At 46.9% G+C, this 22169-nt stretch overlaps 1 protein-coding gene across 1 annotated transcript in view; it reads left to right on the top strand.

Moving 5' to 3' along the window:
• LOC104151280 (uncharacterized) overlaps positions 1-18350 on the top strand; it is a 66560-nt gene extending 48210 nt beyond the window's left edge. The window contains exons 8-11 of the mRNA XM_068952376.1: positions 2563-3013; positions 3110-4503; positions 11934-12130; positions 17636-18350. Of these exons, the coding sequence (XP_068808477.1) occupies positions 4360-4503; positions 11934-12130; positions 17636-18200 (906 nt within the window). The 5' untranslated portion in view covers positions 2563-3013; positions 3110-4359 and the 3' untranslated portion in view covers positions 18201-18350. The remainder of the gene's footprint in view (positions 1-2562; positions 3014-3109; positions 4504-11933; positions 12131-17635) is intronic.
• The last annotated feature ends 3819 nt before the right edge of the window (positions 18351-22169 follow it).

Raw genomic sequence — 22169 nt, 5'->3', positions numbered from 1 at the left:
ACAATCAGGGCTGCCGGCTCGGCTCGTGAACGGTATTGTAACCGTGCCGTGCAAGTGAAGCAAGCTTCACAACTGGCAGTTTGGCACAGAGGTTAAATGAAAAGAGAGAAATACAAAAATATTTCTGGAGAAGTACAGTTCGCCACGCCTCTGCTGCCATGAGAAATTCCTTAAGCGGTACCCGAGGTGAAATGGGGTGCCTAGCTTGGCTGATGAGTAAGCGAGAAGAGGGTTTCTTAGCACCTTTCCTTGCAATGTGTCAGCGCAGCGCTCAGTAATCAGGCTCCAGACTGATTGGCTTCTGCGGCTGCTGATGACTCTGCCGCAACATGCTGTATGCGGCTTATCTTGGTGCACTTAGTCTGTGTCATGCAGCTTAATAAAACTAAATTGCTCCCACAAACAGAATACTATTCCGCAGCCTTTTAGAATTCAGAGATGGTTTAAAGATACCATTTTTCTTTAACATTGGTCAGAACCTGTTAGAAGCTGGGGAAGGCAGGAATTTTCTAAATGCGAAATGTGAAGTAATACGGCAAAGCAAGCCTTTGAGAGGAGTCTGCTTCCTCTTATAGCAGGGAACATCTGGAGTGACTCTGTCCTTTTTGCATCGCTGTTTAAAGGAAGTCGACTGAAGAACTATCTGATGTGAGGCCACAGGTTTATATGCAAGTCTGTGGAAGTTTAGTGTATATAAGCATTTGTTTGCATAGGTTAAAAATGCAGTATTGCGTTTTAAATATAGAAATATGTGTATATTTATACTTACATTCATGTATTATATATTTTTATATATTTATATAGTATTTATATATTTTATATATTTGTATATTTTTGAATCTATATATAAATATATATGCATATATATAAAAAGAAGTTATCCTGTTACATCCATATAGTTCAGAGTTGGCCTTTGTGAAGCATCTCTTTATTGCATCAGCGCTCTTTTTTCCTTTTTTTTGGTACAAAAAAAAAAAAAAGGTTTTCAGTGACATGGCTTATTCCTTGAAGCTGCTCTTTTGAAAAAGTTGATCGTACAGTCCGTATTTACAGATGCTGTTTCTGCTGCATTTGTCTCAACCTACATGGCTCTTTATTTTATTGTTTTCAGTGAAGCCCATGCTTGTAGTCTCTAACAATAATACATTTTCATGCATCATTGGCAATACAAGGCTTCATTTAGACTATTGATTAACATTCTCATTGTATTAGTACTTGTTAGTGTTTCATACCTTTTTATTGTTTGATGATTTCAAGCATTGACCTTTGCAAATTTACATTACATAAGCAATTAGCCGGTAATAGATTAAATTAATAAAGAAGATTCCCATCAAATTCTTAGGCTTTAGTAATCTATCATTTTATGGCACTGTCCATTTTTTTTATTTATATTATGCACAGCTGCTTTTACCAGCTGAAGTCTACGTTGTACTATAACTCCTGCTGGAGATTCATGAGTTACATTCAGAAAGAAGATGCTACACTGAGTGTTTACAGCTTGCTGTGTAAGTGGATAGGGATAAGAATTGGAAGGAAAGTTGCCATGTTTCTGTTTCTATGTCTTGACGATCATCTGTTTTGTTTTTCGTCTATGGATTTAACAAAACAAAACTGGAGCTAATTTTAATTTTTAATTAAAATCAATAACATACGCTCATACTGTTGCACTTGGTACAAAGAAGAATAAAAGAAAATACAGGGAGAATCTTGAAAGAGAAATGCATTTCTTCCGTTTAATTATTTAGTTTCCAACTAAGAAACAGCTCTACAGAGGTCAATTATCCTTCAGGGATATCTTAGGAGAAGTGAACAATTAGCTTGATTTTCTGTTGAATATGTAGCTTGTGACTCGGTATGAGATCTATTAAAAAGATGATAATTCCTCTTAAACTATGTCCTAATATACATAGAGCCTGTTGCTGAAGGTAAAACTCAGTGGAGTAATCTAGTCCATCACCGCGAGACACAGATTTTCTGTCTTGCTACACAGCAGTCAATGGTAATTTTAACTCTTTAAGTCTGCAGTGGATCACTTACAGATAAACATAAGGTAAAATGTAAATGTAGAGCGGTGGCTGGAGGCAGGACCCGTGGAGCCGAGCACGGACAGGCGGCGAGGGGAGCCAGGGCAGGGTTCGCTCCGGTAGCTGCAACCCGCTGGGATGCCCGTTGCCTGTGTGACCGCGCTAGTGCCCAGTGCCAGTATGTCGGAGCACGCTGCCCTGGGAAGGCTGGTCAGAGGCCAAGCAGGAGCTGGGAGGGAGGCTCCAAAGAGACCTGCCTGAGGCTGCACAGGCTCTAATACCACCACTGGTGTAAAGAGCTGCTCCAAAAGCTGTCTCCCAATGCACAGCTTCATGCTGCTGCTGTTCATGCTTCCAGCTTGCTTGCTGTAGCTGAATTGCAAATATCCAGACCACAGAGTTTGTTTTTCGTATGTCTGCTGACACTTCTGCTATTGCATAGCTGGGTGAAACATATAAATTCTCAAGAGTGTGTAATCTTTCAAATAGAAAAGCAGAATGCAGAATTTTACAGTTCACGTGTTTTTTTTCTTTTTAGACGTCTTATTGTGAAATTCAGATTTTACCACAAGAAGAAATGGGAGTGTTTGAGCTAAAAATGAGCTTTGCCTAAGTAACTTGCAGGAGGATAAAGTTTGAAAAAGTACTGCCAAAATTCCTACGTACCTGAGTGTCACTTTGAGCACCTCAGTCTGTCAAACTGTACTCCTTCAAATGCATCCTGAACTGATGCTTAGCCCCTGATGGACCTAAATTAGTAGGCACCCGTATTTCTGACATTGAAGGTCCCGTGGTATCTGAAATCTTGCTTCTGGTCATGTTTAGAAGTGCTGCAGTCCTGTCAGGACTGAGCAATGTGGTGCCTTACTTGTACCTTCATCTGCAACATGAACCCAATATTTTAATATTCCGTGACAGCAAAATCTGGGACTCATCACTTCAAGGCCAGACTGCTCTAAATCCCTTCTGCATCTTCCCAGCATACTAATGTAAGTAAGGAGAAAACCGTAACGGTGCTATCTTTCCCAGAATTGTGACAGGATGCTGAATAATCCCCCTCTTGCATTTTCTAAATTAATTTGCAGGCCTTATTAAAGAACGGATGAGGTCCTGAGACTGGTGGGATTGTTTCCAGCGTGGACACAGGCAGACTCCTGGTGGCACAGCTCCAGACGTGGTGGCCACCCATCCCGAGCTCTGGATATTTTAGCTGCTTGGCCTCCTTTGCCCATGCTCCCTAGGAATGCCTTCTCCTAAGTCCACTTTCAACTCTGCGTGACAAGGTGAGATGGTCCTGTGGTGGACTGAGCAGCCTACAGTGATGGCACCTAGCTGTATGACACATGGGACACAAACAGGTATTTTTCTGCTTCTTCAAGTGACATCTCTTCTGTCTAAGAGGAAACATTAGGAAATGCTTTTCCATCTTTTCCTGCATTTCTTTGTGCTAATCATGACTCAGGAAAACTACTGGTGCCAAATGCCTGTCCTGCTCAAAGTTATAAGACTGGATAATCAAGGTGAGACCTGCTTACTGCTTAGGTATGGCCTAGAAAAAATTACTGTGTGTGGTCTTACTGTGTGCTAGCTTAAGTTCAGAAGCAACTTAGGTGTTTTCTTATGGCCAGGCACCCTGCACAACAAGCTCTGCAGACCTCAGCTAGCTTTTTCTACAGGCGGTTTGTGGGTTCCTGCATTGTGTTTCCATCTGAATTGAAAATTATGCTGGATCCGGCACCACCAGAGCTCTGTGGAGCTGACTCCCAGAGCGCTCCTTCGTTCCCTCCTGCATCGCTCTTCCCAGCCCCAAGGAGCCGATGTTGCCCGGGCCGCATGAGGGCCAGCGGGACCAGGGCGCAGAGGGGTCGGGGCTCGCACTCTGCTGTCGGGAAGGCCACGTGGCGGCTCCGCGGGCCCCGGGAGCTGCCCTGCTCCGCTCGCACCAGCTCCTCTCGCTGTGCGTGCCGTAAATTCAGCGAGTGTGAGGGTAAAGCCAGCATGATGGCCATGCTGTGGATGTTTAGTGGGCTCCGCAGCTACTTGGAGAAAGTTTGTGCACTGTCCTGAGACTCCTCCTGTGGAGACCGTGCTGGCAGTGGGCAAAACTAAAGGTATTGCCCATTTCATTTGCTTCACTCAGAAGTGCTCGATGATGGAGCTACATGGCATCTGTCGGGCAGCGTGCTAGTGACTGTAAAGGATAGCGCCTGCGTAAGGCACAGCAACGCGCCAGGGCCCAGCGCCCTGCACGCTGTGTGCACCCCAGTTCAGGCCTCAGTGCCTGTTACTCTGGCGCTGGGCGCAGCCGGCAGAGCGGTGCAGAGGGCTGCCCCCGATGCTCAGCAGCAGAGAAGAGAAGCTCTGCCATTGGCACTGCGGGACGGGGAGCAAGCAGAGGGCCCAACGCCGTAAAACAGCCCTGGAAGAAGCACGAGAGGGCTCTGCGGGAGCAGTACCGGCGTCACGCGCAGCTCCTGACGTGAGTACAGCTCCTTGCAGCAGCAGCGTCGGCCCCTGCCCCCCAGAGACTGGCTGTGGCATCGACTTCGGCGTTTTGCCTTGCGGAAGTTGTCCAGGGTAAAAGGCACAGACCTTGCATTTCATTTTCTTTAACAAAGTGAATGAAATGTCCATGAAAGGCGGTGGGTTTTTCTGGTTCTCCTTACCTGAACCCTCCTGTTTACTTGGGAGGTACAAACCGCAGGCTGCGGCTAGCCACGCAGTTTATGCTAACTCTGGTCTTTTCTGCTTAGCTTGTTAGGAGAGAGCCAGAAAAGAGGTGGCTTTTTGTGAGGTTCCCTGAAATTGAATGAAGAACACCTTGAAAAATGATGCATACTTCCTGTAAAGGTTTTAATTATTGTTTCTAATGTGATTTTTTTCCCCAGCGCGGCTGAGCCCTCTCTCAGAGAACGGCTTCAGTCCATCCCCTCCCAGGCGAGCTATTGAGAGACTGGCATACCAGAAGATGGGCAAATATGCCTTGAGCATGATTTTACTCATTTTGGCTGACCCCCACTAATGAACTAAACCATGGCTCATTAAGCAGTGGCTACTACGGAAGTTAAGGTAGATTTTTGCAAAATCCTGCCGCTCGACCAGCAGCCCTGCGTGGTGCCCGCAGAGCTGTCCGCTGAGTTCGCGTTGGGGTCCAGTGAGAGATGGCGTCACAAAACACCTGTGCTCTCCCTTGTTTATCTCTTTTACCACTTGTTTAAAACTAAAATTACTCAGTGGGAAAGGCTCTCCTCTTTTTTTTTTTTCCCATTTGTTGTGTTTGTTCTTGAGCAGCATTGCCCATGGTAAAGCAGCACTGGATTTAGCTTCTGTATCTGGTCAGGGACAGGAAGCTTTTCATGAGCTTAAAGGACAGATGTTTTGTGAGTCACCCCGAGGTAACTGCAGCATCTCTGTGCCTCTGCAATTCCCTTCTGTAATGCGGCATGATGAAATGAATGTCCCATGTGATACAGGAAATTGTGCTTTTATGCTTCAGCTTCCTCATAACAAGAGTTTAAGCAACGGGTGTTGCAGAGCGGTGCGAGTGTGTTTGTGTGGCTGTGTGTGTGTGTGTGTGTGCATGCGTGTGTGGTTGATGGAGGCAGCTGGAACCGCAGAACTGAATAAGGAGGATCTCCTTCACGCGCCGGCGCCAGCACTCAAGCACGGGTGACTAACGAACACCGGACTTGGGTGCGAGGCCTTGGGCCTGATGGTGCTGATGTCCGTTGCTCCATGCTTGTGTCTTCCTGCCTCTGGGCCAAATGAGCTTTAGGCATAAGAGGATTTTTAAAGCTGGTAGTCTCAGGATCAGAAAAGTTCTGATTTTCTGAATCTTAATCTCAGTTAAAATAATTCTAGTGAAAACTACTCTTTCAATACACCTTTGCAGTGCAAAGTATAGCACTTGTGACCACCGAAATGATCACAAAGGGCTATTGAAATCAGGAAGAAGCTAGGAGACAACTCAACACATGAGATCACGATGAAAGGCAACAATGATGAAAGAAAAACGGTGCTGAACAGAGAGGGGCTCTGGCGTCCAGATGAGTGCCAACTGGCCGGAGAGCGAGGTGGCTTTGAAGGGGGGACGTCAGACCCACCCGCAGCTCCCTTCGGAAGCACCCCGGGGACCGGTAGCACCGACACACGAGTGCCACTGTTGAGGCAGTGATGGGGCGTCACTGGGTGTGTGAAGTAGAGGAAATTAATTGGGCCTGAAAGTCTTCTGCTTTTACACCTTAAGCAAGGGATTAAATCAGTATGTAAGTCATTTCTATGTATTTACCCTGAAATGTTCCAGCAGAAATGTTCTGAAGGAAGCTACAGTACTCATTTTTCTTAAATGCTTTTGTAGAGAAATAAAAGTATAGCTCATTTCCTGCTGAATGCCTGAAAGACTTTACAACAGAGTTGAAGTCTAAGTGCAGGAAGAATTTAAAGAAATAGGTCCTCTGTGCAGAATGATTCAAACTTAAGCATGGGATGCAGCTGCATTTTTCACACTTCAGTGATATGTTTAACATTTCAGAATAGCAGAGAATGAAAAAAAACGCAGCAAACTTCTCAATCCACTGAAAAATGCCTTTATGATGTCTTACCAGAGTATTGGAACACAATCTAAGGCCATACGTGTTGCCCTAGAATGTCTTTTTATTTTTATATGTATATATTTCTACATAGATATTATATCTATATACATACCTCTATACAGATATATCTTTAATGCAGTTAATATTCTGAGGAAAATAATATGAATAACAGAACTATTGTAAATGGTACAAATCCATTAAGAAATGAGACTTCTAAGAAACTGGTTTTGTGTTGAATTAAAGTTCACAAAACCTAAGGATGCATCCAAATGCAGAACTAACCCAGGCTTCTGGTTTAAACACCAGCTGGACCTGTCACATTTCTTCTTAATGAGGCTCAGCTCTGAAGAAAAGGAAGAAATGAAAATGGCCAGTATGGTAAGGTGTACAATGCAGTAATTGGATCAAGCTGAGAGATTTGTGGCCTTTAAGAGCAAGAGAAGAGACCCATGAGAGGGTTGGCATATGCAAATTGTTTGCTTTATTGAATTTTCTAAATACAATTTTTGTCTTTCCTCGAAACAGAATAGGCAGAATAGTCATGGTGTGTGGACTCTGGGAGCATTAAACACGTTACTTCTCAGCCTGCTAGGATATAGGTGGTTATGCCTTTGCCTACGGGAAGACCTGTCCATGCCTAGAAACCTTATTGTGAAACTTTTTGGAGCCATCTTCAAAGATGCTTAGTGGCTGTAAGGAAGTTTGGAGGATCTGAATTTTGGAGTGGACTGTGTACAGGAGGAGTTAGGTGACAGCCATATAGATTTAATCCTGGTAAGTCCAGAGCAGTTAGGTGCATCTAGACCTCAGTGCAATGTATGCTGTGACGTGGATGTTTTCCAGCTCTTACCAAGAATTTATGGAGAATATCTCTAGGACATAACACAAGCCCATATCATTGTGCAAATACAAATTTAAATGAGGATTAATTTTTCTAATGTGGCTCAAGACACCACTTTGTCCTTGATTTCAATTTAATTGAATTTCCAGATTAAATGTCTTGGGTGAAATCAGGATAATTTTACTATATAAGCATACGCATTTGGGGTAGATTGTTCTAATTCAGGTAAGACAGTGTAATTTTTTTCCCAGCTTAACTGCAGGCCTCAGCTGGCTCTCACAGTTGTGCAGAGCAGACACAAGTCAGTTAAAACGTGGAAGATCAGTATTCTGTCCTGTTCATTTAATCTTGTAGAGAAAAAGCCGTAATTAAAGGTTTGAATTTGGCATTCACTTTTCTACTCCCAATATACTGTTAAGACTGCATCCTGACTTTCACAACATGTTCTGAGCACAAATTGGCCCTTGCTTTTATAGTGCAGCATCTAAAGAGCTACCGGCTGGTCGCGCAAGGTAAATCCCTTACTTTATTAACACAAGTTCCTGCAGGTTTTACATTTTCAAAGAAATAATTCACATTTCAAAAAGAACAGAGGTGATCATATTTTGGAGTAGCAAAATAATACTTTAGTAGTCATTTGCTAATTAAGTAGCTTTTAGTAGTAGAATTGGTTTTATATTTGTTTATTAAGTCCATGATATTGTGGAAGGAAATTTGGGATTGGCCAAATGGCACCTATGCAGAGAATAAATCGCAAGCAGATTGCTAGGTGCTTTTATACTTGCTTTGGAATAAGTGTCTTGCAGTTCATAACAAGAAACATCCTCCTCAGTTTTTTCCCCATGTCTACGGCAAGATTAAACCAATTCAGCTGTGTTGGGAGCTGAGCTCTTGGACTTGTAACAGGGCTAGCTATTACATTTGCTATTTCCTACTGGTAGTTTCATATATTGCAGTGAGTTCTCCAGGATCTTTTGGACCTCACTGCACTGAGTACCTTAAACACATAACAGAAAAAAAGTCTCAGAGCACTGACAGCGTCATTTGGTTTTTTTTTATTCGCAAACTACACATAATCTTTTCCACTGAATAAAAAATGACTGATCACTTCTAAAATTGCCATCAGCAAAATACTTCAGTCCCCCAAATACTTTATAATAATTAAGTTATCCTCACACAATTTCTTCACGGATCCTAAAGGTATTATTACTTAAGCTCAGTTTCTGAAGGAAACTAGATCTATGCCGTCATGCTGCGGATTTGTTAACTTGCTGCTTTGAACCTGTCAACCGTGCCAGCCAATTGCAAATACATCTGACAGCACGGATGCCTCAAAGACGTCAGATTGCCACAGGCTCTGTAGCAATGGGTGGTACCATCACGTGGGGACGGAGCCCGTTTCACCGCTGCCCCTCCAGCCCCAGAGGGTCCCAAGGGGAGCGGCACAGCGAGCGCTGGAGCAGCAGGGGGGCCCGCGGCGGGGCTGGCACCTTTGCCGGATGCTGCAGGATCCCAGCGTGAGGCGTCAGCTAAACTGAGCTCCTTCCACCAGACCAGCGCTGGCTTGCTCGTACAAGAAAATCTATTTACCAAAAAAAGCTTAATGACCGCCAGAGCAGAAGACCATGTCGCCGTGGCTCTCCTTTGGTGCCTGTGCCTCCTGACTAAGCGTTTGTTTGGAAACCCATCAAAACAGAGTTTGGCCTGGAGTGCTTTCCCCAGGAAAGTGCTCGGGCAGTGGGCATACTCATTCTTTGGGGATGTCTTCTCAGGTGACTCATGATATATTTGTAAAGATGCCTGGTACTGAAGTCATACACAGCATTGCAATTATATTCTTTTAATTCTTTTTGTGGAAAGTGAATGCATTATAACAACATCATCAATTGGAAATGTCTGGAAAGGACAGCTTGTTTAAATAAGGCCTTTTATAAGCTCCAGTTTTTTATAAATGTTTCAGTTCAGTTGTGATTTTTTTTCTTTTTTTTAATTAGATGCAGCGACACTATGCCCAATGTGTAAGCAGCTAAGTACAACAGTGGTCTTTTATGGCATAGTATTCAGAAATACCCGTACTGGCCCAAAACAAGATATCCTGATAAAACTGTTGTGATGCTAGCTATAGCAGCGTATAACTTCCTTGTCTATATGCGGCATAAATAAAACAAGCAAACTTTTGAAGATGAAATTTATGTATGTTGTAACTTGTAAAGTGTCTGCGTGGAAAGACAATCTGGATGCAAATCTCCACACTACTTTACACTAGCACTGCATTACTCCTGTGCTTTCCCAATCATAGCTTTAAGAAGGTTTTTAACAATTAAAAAAAATCCCAAGATTCCCCCTTAAAAGAAAAAGTGTATAATCTCACGGCATGGACCTTCCTTGACAGAGTGCCTGGAAGAGAGCTCCGGTGGTTTCCATTGTGCTCATCAGCCCGGATGGTCAACATTGGGAACAGCAGGGACGGCACTTTGCCCCTCCAGCATGCTTCACGTTGCTCCTGCCTCTTTGCGTTTTCAGAAGCATGTCCTTTATGTGTAGGCAGGGACATTGTGCCATCTGTTGGGAATATTCGCATACCCGAGCCATATCCCTGCAATGCTGCTAGACAATATAAGAAATGTATTACCAGAATGTTGCAACTTCTATTTGCGTTTCACACATTTAGCTTTGCTTCCCACATTTCTCTCTCTCAGATATGATAAAGGGAGGAAACGCTCTATTCCTTGTCAGTGTGGATGGATGGCACCCCTAGAAGAATATGCATTTGAAGCAATATGTTCTGCATCACTGACGTAAGCTAAGATGCTGTTAAGGCTCAGGAAGGTTTGTTTTCCTATTCAGCGCTAGTGCGCGAGGGCACTCGGGGACTCAGTGTCCTTGAATTTAAAGAAGATTGAAACATTGCATTGTTGAGAATGAAGGGAACAAGGATGGGAATAGAACAGGGCTGAGGCAGACGGTAAACACTTGAGCGTAAGAGCTGAATGGGCTTGGCCTACATTTTGAATCTCACCACGGTCTCTTTTATTTCCCTGCATTTGTATTCCCTGGCTTTGTCATCCGTTCCAGGTTTGCTCCCCTAGTTTCTCCTGCATTTTTCTTCAAGTCTGCAATGCTGATTGTGCATCTTGGGGGAAGAATAACTCATGCCCAAGTGTTTAGGAGTGAGGGATGCCGGAGGAGACACGTACAGGAGATCATTTCTCCCTATCTGTATTTTGTCTTTTTCAAATTGAAAATTGTCCACGTGATGTTCGCTTGGTCGTCTCTAAACCCATCATCTTGTACTGCCTGGCAGGGCTCTGAAGGTCAGGCTGCAGATATGTTTCTGGATTCCTTATAGCAAAATTTTACCACAGCAAGCCCTGTCCTCGCTCCTGCCCCACCAGTAGCTGAGTCCCTTGTTCTCTCCTTTCTCTTTCCACTTGGGGAAGAAGTCCAGCTGGTAAATACCAATCAGTCCGCTTATGGGTTTCCTGTCATGGCCACTTCATTTATTGTTGTTGTTTACTGATTTAGGTGCAACAGCTAATAAGCAGGCAGTGAACGAGGCGGGGCAACACCTGCAAAGAAATCCATAGTAGATCTTACTCTAGTGGCTTTAAAGATCCAGATTTTTCAAATTCGTCGCTGGAGACTGAGAAACATATAAAATCATAGTTAAAGTTAAGCTAGGACAAGAAAAATGCTGGGCTTTTTTTTACTTTTATCATACAGCAATAACCAATTTTTAATTCAACGGAGAGCTCTTAGTTCCTTGCTGAAGCTGAATAAAAAAAATAAATGGCGACAAATTTAATCCAATGTGTTTTAAATAGAGAAAATAACTTTCTGACATATTCACGGTGCTTGCTAAATGATTTGTTTCTGCTGAAAAGTCTCCAGAACTGCAAATTATGGCTGGATTTACAGAGGCTTGAAGAGACTTTTGAATCTGATCTTCTGTACATGGGATGGATGACTGGAACACCAAGCAACAGTGACTCTCTCATCCTTTTGTTGTTTATATACAAACCAAAACATTTTTTTTTGTCAATTTATTCAATATCTTATAACCGACCCTCAAGGTATCTGCTAGATACATCCTTGAGAATGATCATTGGTATCTTATGAATTTATAAACTGAGATATGCTGCTGTGGGATGCATATAAATACATAAAATATAGGCAGTAAAGGATATGAAACATGTGTGGTACAAACCTAACTTTGATCTCTCTGCTCTCTGGAAATAAAAGCATTTGCTGAAAACATCTTTAAATTTCTATCATCAAGGTCTATAGCATGGGTTTACAGCTAATCTTCTCTTAGTCCCATGCAATGCCTGCACATATTTTACTGGTAATAACTGCCACGATAGCCCTTGCTGTTCGGCAGCATTATGTGCAGGATTTTGAGAAAGATCACAAATAGCTTAGTATAGAAATCAATACACCAAGCCCGCCCTGATTTTAACTTTGTATGTATTTCAGAGACTAAAGGTGCCCCAGTGGACGGATGGGATTTGGATTGAGCCTCTGGCCGTGCTTATGCTCGGGACGTACCCTTCTTGCAGCTACCTGGAGGCGTTAAGGTCGGCATTGAACAGCAAGAGGACGAGCAGGAGGCCTGAGGCATGGGTCGGTACGCATGAGCCATCACCTTCTTCTCAAAATAAGCCCACGGTCCAGTAAGTGACATTTCCTGCTCTGGCCTTTATTGCTCACACATAACGTTCATCGGGGTGGAAAGAGGCATTGAGAAAGCTGATTTAAAACCCAGTGAGGATGACTGGATGATTAAATACATGTAAAGATCTTGCTAATCAAATGGCTGGAGACACAAAGAAAAAGGGATGCCATACACATGAAGGAATGCTGCCACCACACCTGGGACTAGCCCTGGACAAAATGCTTGCCCTGACATGGGGAGAGCAGAGGCCCAGAGGAGGGGGCTTGCTGGATGGCGCATGTGTCCGGTGCTGCACAAGTAACGGCTGCTGCGGCTGGGGCACTGCGCGTGCTGCACACATTGCGCGTCTGTGCTTCTTAGCGTGCTGGGTTGCGTACATCCTGCTGACTTCACATGCTGCAGGGTGTAATGCCATACAGTATGTTAAATTCGGTAGCCCATCATCAACATAGAGAAAACGTAAAAAATGTGCAGAGTTCAGTAAGAGACCAGAGCTGGGTTAGGAAGCAACAAGGTTTATGCAGTATTGCTCTAGGTAGCCCTAGAAATACCAAATCTATAGCTTAAGATAGATACAGTCCTGGAGGAGCGAGGATTTTCTGTGCTTGCATCGCTCTGCGAGACGGACTGTCACAGATCTCAGCCTTGTTTCTTTGCACATGTTTATTACTTTTACAACTGAATTCTCAGTTAACCTTGAAATAATTTAGGGCAAACTGCATCGGTAAGCAAACTTATTAAATTCGTAATTAAGGTATTTTCAAATATTGTGACTGGAAAATAACTGATTATGCTGTCTGCAGAAACAGCAAACGGTACAAAGACAGCTGATAGTTTTGTGGACTATATATATGAAATAAGACCTGCTGCCTGGTATCGCCTGCGGACGCGTCACACCCGCGGCGCGGGGGGCTGCGAGGACCTCGGGCCCGATGCGGGCTGGAGATGCGCGTGCCCGTGGCTGGGGTGCGCCGCGGGGAGGCTGGAAGGGCCGGCAGCCGTGGGGGCTGCCAGCACTGCAAAATAACACGTCCCTGGTGCAGGCGGAGGCAGGTGACTCCAGAGTTTCGGTCTCAAATCGTTATTATTTGAGGAGACAACTGAAGGGTACAATTTCCCTCCAGGCCCGGCAGGGAGGGATTTTGCCGGCTCAGGATCCCGCGGGGGCTCCGGCAACCCTCCATTAAGGCAGCATTAGCTGCCGCGGGCCGTGGTGGCCCCGCGGGGCACCGAGCCCCTCGGCTGCCCGCACGGCACCGCCTAAATCCCGGCGCTCGGATCCGCCCGAGGTGCAGCTCAGCTAAACTGTCCTCGCAACAAAATCCTCCAAAAGGGTTTTTTTTTCCTGTTTAATCGTATCCCCCCTTAATTGTGTTAAAGGATGTCTTTTTAAGCGTGAACTGGCAGTAAGCGTGTGAGAAGGTCCCTGGAGGATGTTAGTGACAATGTCGAATGTCCCCCTGGTTCTCCGCAGTGCAAACGCTGGGGGAGGCTCTCCTGTGGCGCTGTGGGCCACTGCCATGGAAACAGGGAGCGGAGCTGGGCAGGAAACGGGCACAGGAAAGGTTTGTGCAGGAAAAAGTTGCGTTGCTGAAACTAAAAAAAACATAAAAATTTCAGCATTTGCATTATACAATGATCCCAGCAGGTGATGCAGTGCCCTCAGTGGTCCACTGCTGAACTGGTAGGCCCTTATATGAAATGACTGGAAAAGTCACAACGAAAACCTGAAATTCTGATTCAAATCGCTTTGGCAATTTTTTCCAGATTTCTCAGTGATTTTTTTTTTTTGGAGGAGGAGGAGGAAAACAATTTTTTTTTATTGGAAGAAGCGCAAACCTCCAGCAGTAAAAATGTCTTGTAATTCTTTTATTTGCAGCAGACTAGCAGTAGGACAGCGTATGGCAGTTAAGAGTAAACCTAAATGGAGCCAGAGCCTGATGGGCTACCCGTCCGGTTGTTGGAAAAACCAGTTTCTTCCTTGAGCTGCATCGGGCACTGGCTTCCAGCCGGATTTGCAGCTCCCGGAGCTGGAAGGGTATGCACAGGGTGGGTGGGTGCGTGCGTGCACGTTCCCGCAGCATCCCTAGCGGATGCAGGTGCTGGGCGCAGCGTTTGTGAGGGGAGCGCACCCTCCTGGCGCGGCCTCCACGGCCTCTTCGGCGGGTGGCGCAGGCGGGACTGCAAGAGTTAACCGGGAGCGTTGTTTGTGAGCAGTGCATGCGGTAACGAGATTACCACTAATGAGCTTAGCCTGGGACAGGCTGAACCCTGATGAGTTCCTCTGCGTCTGCGGCCACCCCGAGCCGATGGCTCGCCGCAGAGAGCCAGGGCCCAGTGGCCATGGTGGCGGCGGGCTGCCGGCAGACAGCAGCCTCGTCTCCCTGCCTTGCCGCGCGCGAGAGCGGGCGGGTGAGCAGGGCGTGTTGTTGCAGGCCCGGGGTGCGAATGGGCAGCCATGGCATCGCCCCGGTGGCGCGGCAGCTCTGGTGCAGAAGGAACAGGGTCTGGTGGCACAGCCCCCTCCTGGGGTGGGCTGCACGCGTGCCCACCAGCCCTGTCCTGTCGGGTGAGTGGTGGTGCAGGTACGTGCAAAAAATGCAAAATGTGGTATTTGGGGAGAAAAAGCATGATGTGGCCTCGAAGAAACACAGCCAGAACGAAATACCTGGTAGCGTACGTCTGTCACACCTGAGCCATTAAATCTTTTGTCCAGTATGGATTAAAACTAAATAGGAGTGAAGTGCCCACGCGCAGAGCAAGCAGAGCAGAGCAAAGTCTGTGGCTCCACAGCAGCAGCCCTGTGTTTCCAGCGTCCCTGCTCGGCGTGCTGCGTGCGGAAACCACCGCCGAAAGGAAGAGCCCCGGCTGGACTGGAGGAGCCAGGACATGCACTGCCGTCGAGCGACCCAGGACTTCCCATAGGGTTGTACTTCCTGCTATGAGTTTAAATCACTAATTATGGCTTCCCATGCACTTAAGCCATGCTCTAGCTTTCACAGAATCACAGCATGGTTGAGGTTGGAAGGGACCTCTGGCGATCATCTAGTCCAACCTCCCTGCTCAAGCAGGGCCCCCCAGAGCATATTGCCCAGGATCACATCCAGACGGGTTTTGAATATCTCCAGCGAAGGAGACTCCACTACCTCTCTGGGCAACCTGTTCCAGTGCTCCGTCACCCTCACAGTGAAGAAGTTTTTCCTGAGAAGTTTTTCCATAATCTGAAGGTAAAAAAAATCCGTCCACATGGCGTTGTTGTAAAGAAGACCTGAGCCAGTGGTGGTTTCATGCCAACTCAATAGTACCCAGCCAGTCTGTCCCAGTGGTCTCCAGTGTGGATGTGCCTCCCTTGAGCATCACGTCCCTGCTACAGTGATGCTGAACACACACAGAAGGGAGAACTATCTGCATTTTAGCAAACAGCATTTATATTCCTGCCTCTGCAGCTTGCTGCTTTTGGACCCTTTATTTCCTTTGCCAAATCTCACTACCATCCATCAACTTTTTGATATTCAAAATCTAAAGCAACTTTGGTGATCTTTTCAATCAAACACTAAATGGTTATTCTACTGTCAGTAATTAGTCTTTTAACACATTTAAATTCTGTTTTCAGCAGAAGAAAAATATGACCTTAAAGTGTTTAAAGCCAACCTACTCCTTTTTTTTTCCTGTTGCTTTTCACTAATCACATGCACTTCAGCTATGTCTGTAGTGCCAGACTAAAATTATGCTGCTTAAACTTGATAAAGTACTGCATCGAGCAAAAACAAAAAAAAAGGAAATTAAGACACAGAAACAGAAAGTGAAGAAAATGCTCATAGTATACCAGAAATGCCTTTCTATTCCATTTCACGGTATGCAATATTGTGCAAAAGTGTCCAATTTCATAAATTGACTTCAGAACAAACTGCTAACAAGAGAGCAGGCATCAAAGCAGGTACAAAGCTGTTAATAGACTCAAATTAAGTGAACTTCTTGCCAGCCCTCCCCACCCTGCCCCCAGGATGTTACAGATCTGAGAATTAAGCAAACTACGACACAGCAGGTGCACGTGCAGCACGTCAGCCCCATGGAGAGAGACACAAATTCACCCTGGGGTTTTTAGGGCTGGAGAGGCCTGTTCAGGGTCACCTGTTTGACGCTGGCATCGCACAGGTCCCAGAGCCCTGCTCGGCTCTTCCTGCGCTGGGGCCAGCGACCGGCGGAAGGTGTTTGTTTGAACTCTACCAAAAGCATGGTTGAGCATCAAGAACTAGGTAGAGTAGTTTGTGTATTAAATTGTCTCAGTGCAAATTGAGAGCGAGCGCATGAAGAGGAAGATTGGTATTTGCTATATTTCTCTTTCTCAGAAATCCTATTAGTGATCTCCCACTTCAGCACTTCACTTTTGGTTAGTCCCCATTCTCCAAATGCCATTATGTCACAGAGGGAACATCAGCCCAGAAATAATTAGTGTGGCAATTTGGCACTCTGCAAATTACATCGAGCAGTTGCATGCAAAATTGTCTGTAGAAATCATCTGGCTCTTACCAAGAGTTAGTTTAATAATGGAACTTGCTTTGTTACTGCTGCTGTTATGCTGAAGTCTCTGGTTAAGACTTTTTTCCCCTGTCACTGATGGAAGCATCTTCTAGCAAAAAGGAGAGAAATTAAGCTTTTTCTTACCACACTGTGCTTTGGAGCAAGGAGTCCTGACTTAATGTCTGTTCAAAATACACATGTTCGCTGATACTTACTCTCCAGGGAGACGCGCACAAATACTATATGTCATAGGCATAGTAGACTACTGGAGCTCTTCCTCTTATAATTAATTAACTATTAATTGGTGCAGGGGCTTCAGTGAGATCTCAAATTTGAGGTGACTGCTGAACCCAAGCTGACCTATCGGGTTTTTTCCTAGTGCAGAGGAGCAAAGGCGCCAGGAAAGACTAAAAGCCTCCCCTTATCCCCACCAAACAAGAGACAACTCCTTATCCAAACGAGGAAGTTGCCCTCAACTTGAATTTGGATCATCTCCAGCCTGAGTGAATGTTCTCAGGACACTTATCATAGAAAGGCGGATTATATTGTTCTTTCTGCCAGCAGTTTCCATCTTGGACCCGAGAAAGCCTCTTCAACAAAACCAGACAGCTAGTTACAGAAAAGCAAACAAGAAACCATCCACCAAGCAGTGGGTGGTTGGATGGGTGTGTGGGTGTGTGAGTGGGTGTGGGTGGGTGGGTGGGTGCATGCGTGCGAGTGTACTTGGACTTTAGACACATGGACACGTTATTAGCGAATGCCAGGCAATGCAGTTTAGCCTAGGCATCTGTCCTGGCCTTAGCCTGCAGCTCAGCTGATGTGAAGTAGTGTGTACGTGTGACTAAGGCACCAGCGACACAGAGCTCTTTTTTTTGAACATGTGCAAAAGTTCACACATTGTGAATGTCTTCACATGCCAGGTTGTCTGCTTGTGTATTGTTTGACCACTGCTTAGATTTCATGTGTTACTTCTTTCCCACAGATTAAAAGAAATTAAGACTGCTGTCGCGCCAGTTGTCTGCACCGACAGCCAGTGGGGAGGGATGGAGGAAGGTGTGATTTTAGCCGTCCGTTTCTTTCTCGGTGCCAGTGCCTGCCTGAACCGCAGGGTGATTACCCAAACACCTGATGCTTATGCATGGGGGCACCGTACGGTGTCTGTAATGGCCCTAAGTTATGAACACGCATGGCACGGGGGCTGCTCCAATTGTAACACTTTACTTCTGGCAGCCTTCAACTCCCACCAGATTAGCAGCGCCTGTAATGCTTGTGACTGCCAAATTAGGCCATCTGTAAACACTAAAACTTGCAAGCTCTCACCAAATTCATGGCAGTCATGCTCGGGAAGTAAGTTCTGCGTCTTTGGGAGACACTCAGATGGCCGGCGCGCGCCTCGTCCCCTCTCGGGCGTCCTGCGCGCCCCGGACAGCGCCGGGCCCGTCCGGCCGCTGGGCCCAGCGCGCTCCACGGCCTTGGTGCCCACCGCACGCTTGTGCTGCGCCTTTCTGCAAGCGTGCGGTGGCAAACACGGTGACGAAGTCGTTTGACAACACAGTCGCCTGAACCCGACCGGCTGAGGCAGAAGTGACAGAGTAGCTGCACCACTCTATTACTGCCGGCTTATTATGTTTATTCAACATATGCTGTCATTGCATTAAAATGATATTTTTAAATTACCAAGTGAAATAAAGAAGGAAATTTTCTTTTTTTTTCCCCCCCTTCTTCTGCGATGTGCGCAGCAAAGCCGGGGTTACCGCAGCCCAGTCCAACGCGCAGCGAGAGCAGGCGCGACCGAGGGCAGAAACGTGGCCAGCCCAGCGTCCGCGCTGCCCGAGGAGGCGCCCGCAGCCGCCCGCTCGGTTCGGTTCGGCTCGCCGCCGCGGCAGCGGGCACGGCCGGGCTCGCCGGCGGGGCTGGAGCTGGCTGCTGGCCGGGCCGCCGGGGCTCCGAGCCGCGTGCCCACGCGGTGCCGCCGCTGCAGCGGCCGAGGGGCGCGCCGGTCACCAGCGGGACGCCTGGTGGCGGCCGCCGGCTGTGAGGCGCTTTGCTCGCTGCCGTTCCTGAGGAGCGGCTCGGCCAGCGGCTCAGGGCCCGCCACGGGCGCTTGCCTTGGAAGAGGCAGAGCTGGGGCTCGTGGCTGCCGCTGGTTGTCGGGGCTGAGAGTCACCCCAAGACAGCCGGGAGCTTCGAAAATGCGCAAAGGTGGCCTTAGTTTTGGTTTGGTGTGTGCGGTGACGAGCCAACGGGGCGGTCAACGCGTGAAGGGGACAGAAGGCCCCGGCGCTGGCAAGGAAACGGGGCGTGCGAGGTTGAGACAAACGTGTTCGGAGATGGCTTTTTATCAGTCTCTCAAATGACTTCCTTAAAAATAGAGCTTTAACAATGAGCATTAATTACCCTCTGTCTGGAATTAGACATGAAATCTGCAAGATATAAAGCATATATACACATACGTACCAACATACATTGCAGAGGGGTGCCTTTATAAAGCATCGTTTGTTTGCCTAAGATTTTTACCCAAGAAAACGCTATTTCAGTTTAAGTAATATGAAGTCACGCTCTTTCCGTTACAATACAGACATCCCCAGTCTATTTTCAGGTCTGTCTGGCTAGTTCAGCGCTCGGTAGCACTTCCCCTTCTCTTCTTACGATGCTAATTTTATTCTGGTACCCAAAGTCTTTCTGGCGATAGGGCCACCTCCTGTTTCACCTGCAGTGATGTCTGTTGGAAAGTTAAAATACCCGGTGGCTAATATCACAGTCTATGAGAGCGTGTGCCACTGTCTGAGTACGCAATAAGGGAATGCTGCGAAGTCACAGGGGCTGTTGCGCGCTAACCGATGGCGTGTGATTTACTCTAAGACCTCAGGTACGTGTTGTTGATAACTGGGACAAAGCCAGGCATCCGAGTACAGGACCAAAAAAAAAAAAAAAAAAAAAAAAAAAAAAGTCCCTCTTTGAGTTTAGGGACTGAAGGGCTGCGGTGTGCCACCACACATCCTGAGGCCGCCAGGGAAAGCGCTGACCAGCCTGGCGATTCCTGCTGCGCCGGGCAGGCAGCCTGCGATCGGCCATGGGGCACATCAAGTCCTGCCGAGCCCAAGCTGGGGTGGCCGGCCAGCTTGTTGTGCGGGGTGCGAGGCGCGCGGGGCCCGGTGGTGCCGGCAGGGCTCGGGAAACGCTGTTACCGGGAGGTGCACTGGCAGCACCCAGCTCTGCCTCGCCAGAGTAATGCCACAGGCTGAAAAACTGCTTTCCTTTAATTTGACCGTTACCACTTTTTAACAGGCAACCTGATTTGCTCGGGTCTACTAACGCCCCTCCTTGGCACGCACAGAGCTCGGTCCAACGGCAAGGGCCCGGCGCCCGGGTGCACGCCCGGGACGGGGGCCTGGGCGCTGCTCTGGCAGCGGGCGCTGCAGCACAGCCCTGCCGCCCTGCTCGGTAACCGTCAGTGGCGGTAGATGCCCCAGGAAGCAATGAGTATTAGATGCAATCTTGTTATGCATACTGTTCAGTTTTACAAAACCTTTTTAACAGCCATCTCATACTTGTTTGGGTATTTGGCTTAGGAGCCACCCGTATTACCTGCATTATACAGGCTGTGCACCAGATGGTGAGATAATATCCCGTTTGGTGTAGACCTGGCCTATTGCTGGCGTGTTAATCAGCCTGGGACCGGCCCTCAGGAGGGAGGTAAGCCAGTGCTTAACCTTCATGTTGCGGCAGGTAGAAGGAGGTTAAGAGAAGGTCAGAGCTTGCTTTCCGCAGGTTCGCAATGGCAGCAGGTGCCAGCGGCGGGCGAGGGCAGGCTGCGGCGCTGGAAGTCTGTGACTTGTCCTCTGCCCCAAAAGCAAGGGCCGAGGCGGGGGCTGCAGGGGCTGACTGGTCTCTGCGCCGTGGCAGTCCAGAGAGGAAAGGACAGCAAGGCCCCCGCTCGGTTTGAAAGCCTGTGTTTTAAATGTAATTATTTTTCCTCGTATTCAGACAAGAGGAGCTCCAATTAATTGCAGTGGAGGGGCCCCTAAAATGAAAATCACTTGACCCTGTTGAATAGCTGAAGTACATGATTGCCATTTTTAAAGATTGCCAAGTTCTAGTAAAGGATAGCAAAGAGTTGTTAGGGTTGAGAAAAGCATAATCATGTATATTACTTACTGTACCAGTATTAACCCCTGCATGGGGAAAATGTCCTGACATTTAGATGCAATGGTTTTGAAGCCACAAGCTCTTTGCTCATCATTAAAGGAAATATTCTCCTGGCTAAACTCCCTACTGGAGGACAAGTCACCCCAAACTAAACCATTGATTCACCTACAACATCATGCTATGTAATGCTAAAATTAAGTTAGTCCTATATCACTAAACAGCGAGGGGCATGCCTTCACTATGTAAAGAGCAACAAGGGCAGGAGGAGGCCGTGGCCCCAGCATGGGCAGCAGCGCGCGCTCGGCCTCTGTGCTGGGGCTTTTGTGGCCAGCTTCAGCTGTGGCTTTTACCTCGACAACTACATAACTTTCTCCGCCTGAGTCTTTGGGCAGTCCTTACACAATGAATCGCCTAGGAGGAAGTAGTTAAAAGTTAATTTGGGTAGGGACGGCCGCACAAGTGGATAATATAGACTCTACTAGCCCTTGTAGATTATATGATTTACACATTCACTCAAACAGCAGTGACTGAACAGTCCTATAGCAGGCAATATGCTATTGTGCTGTTACTTCTATGCCTTGTCTTTTTAATGAAAGGGCTTATACCTTCAAAGTTAATTAACTCATTTCTCAAAATCATTTACACATCTGCTCTGTTTCCAGTAAAACTTCAGTTTCACATTACTAACTGCAGCATTATATTAGGGAAAGGAAAAAAAAAAGCATCGGACAGGCTGTTTCATTTGCAATGAGTTCAGATGTGAAATTGCTAATAATGATGAATTTCATATGCTGAAATTTTGCCTGTGAGGTGGCACTGGGAGCTGCTTGGGAAGGACAGGCCAATAAATACTAGCCAAGCGCTTGTATCATCGGCCTCGCTGTCGCGTTGTTGGTGCACAGCAACACTCAACGCAGCACTGCGGTCCCCAGGCACCTGCGGGGCAGAGGCCGGCAGGACGCGCCTGAGCCCTGCGGGCTCCGGCACCGCAGCCAGGAGGCTGCAGCTGAGGGGCTCCTGATGGAGCCCTGCTGCCATCGCTGCCCCTGCGCTACCTAGCACTACCGGCTTGTAAAGGGCTTTCTGGCTGGACATAATTATTTCATTAACTAACTGTTACAAAGTGAGGGCATGGCTTGGGACAGCTAAAACCTCAGTAATCAGACAGTGTAGCACTCCTTCTGCTTTTAACACTCCAGTTCAGCAGTGTGTAGGTCTGGGCAGCATACATGTCTGTGTACAGCTAGTACACTGAAGGACACATCATGCCAAGCTTAGCCCGCAAGCCGATCACAAATGCATGGTTTTCGTTATTTTAAGTGACTTACTCTTGTCTACGTGAAGCACTCCACTTCTCCGTTTCCAGA

Source organism: Struthio camelus, chromosome 8 (genome assembly GCF_040807025.1).
Source record: "Struthio camelus isolate bStrCam1 chromosome 8, bStrCam1.hap1, whole genome shotgun sequence".
In the NCBI taxonomy this organism is placed as follows: Eukaryota; Metazoa; Chordata; class Aves; order Struthioniformes; family Struthionidae; genus Struthio; species Struthio camelus.
The sequence above is the reverse complement of the archived record's forward strand: the minus strand, read 5'-3'. Positions and strand labels throughout refer to the sequence as shown.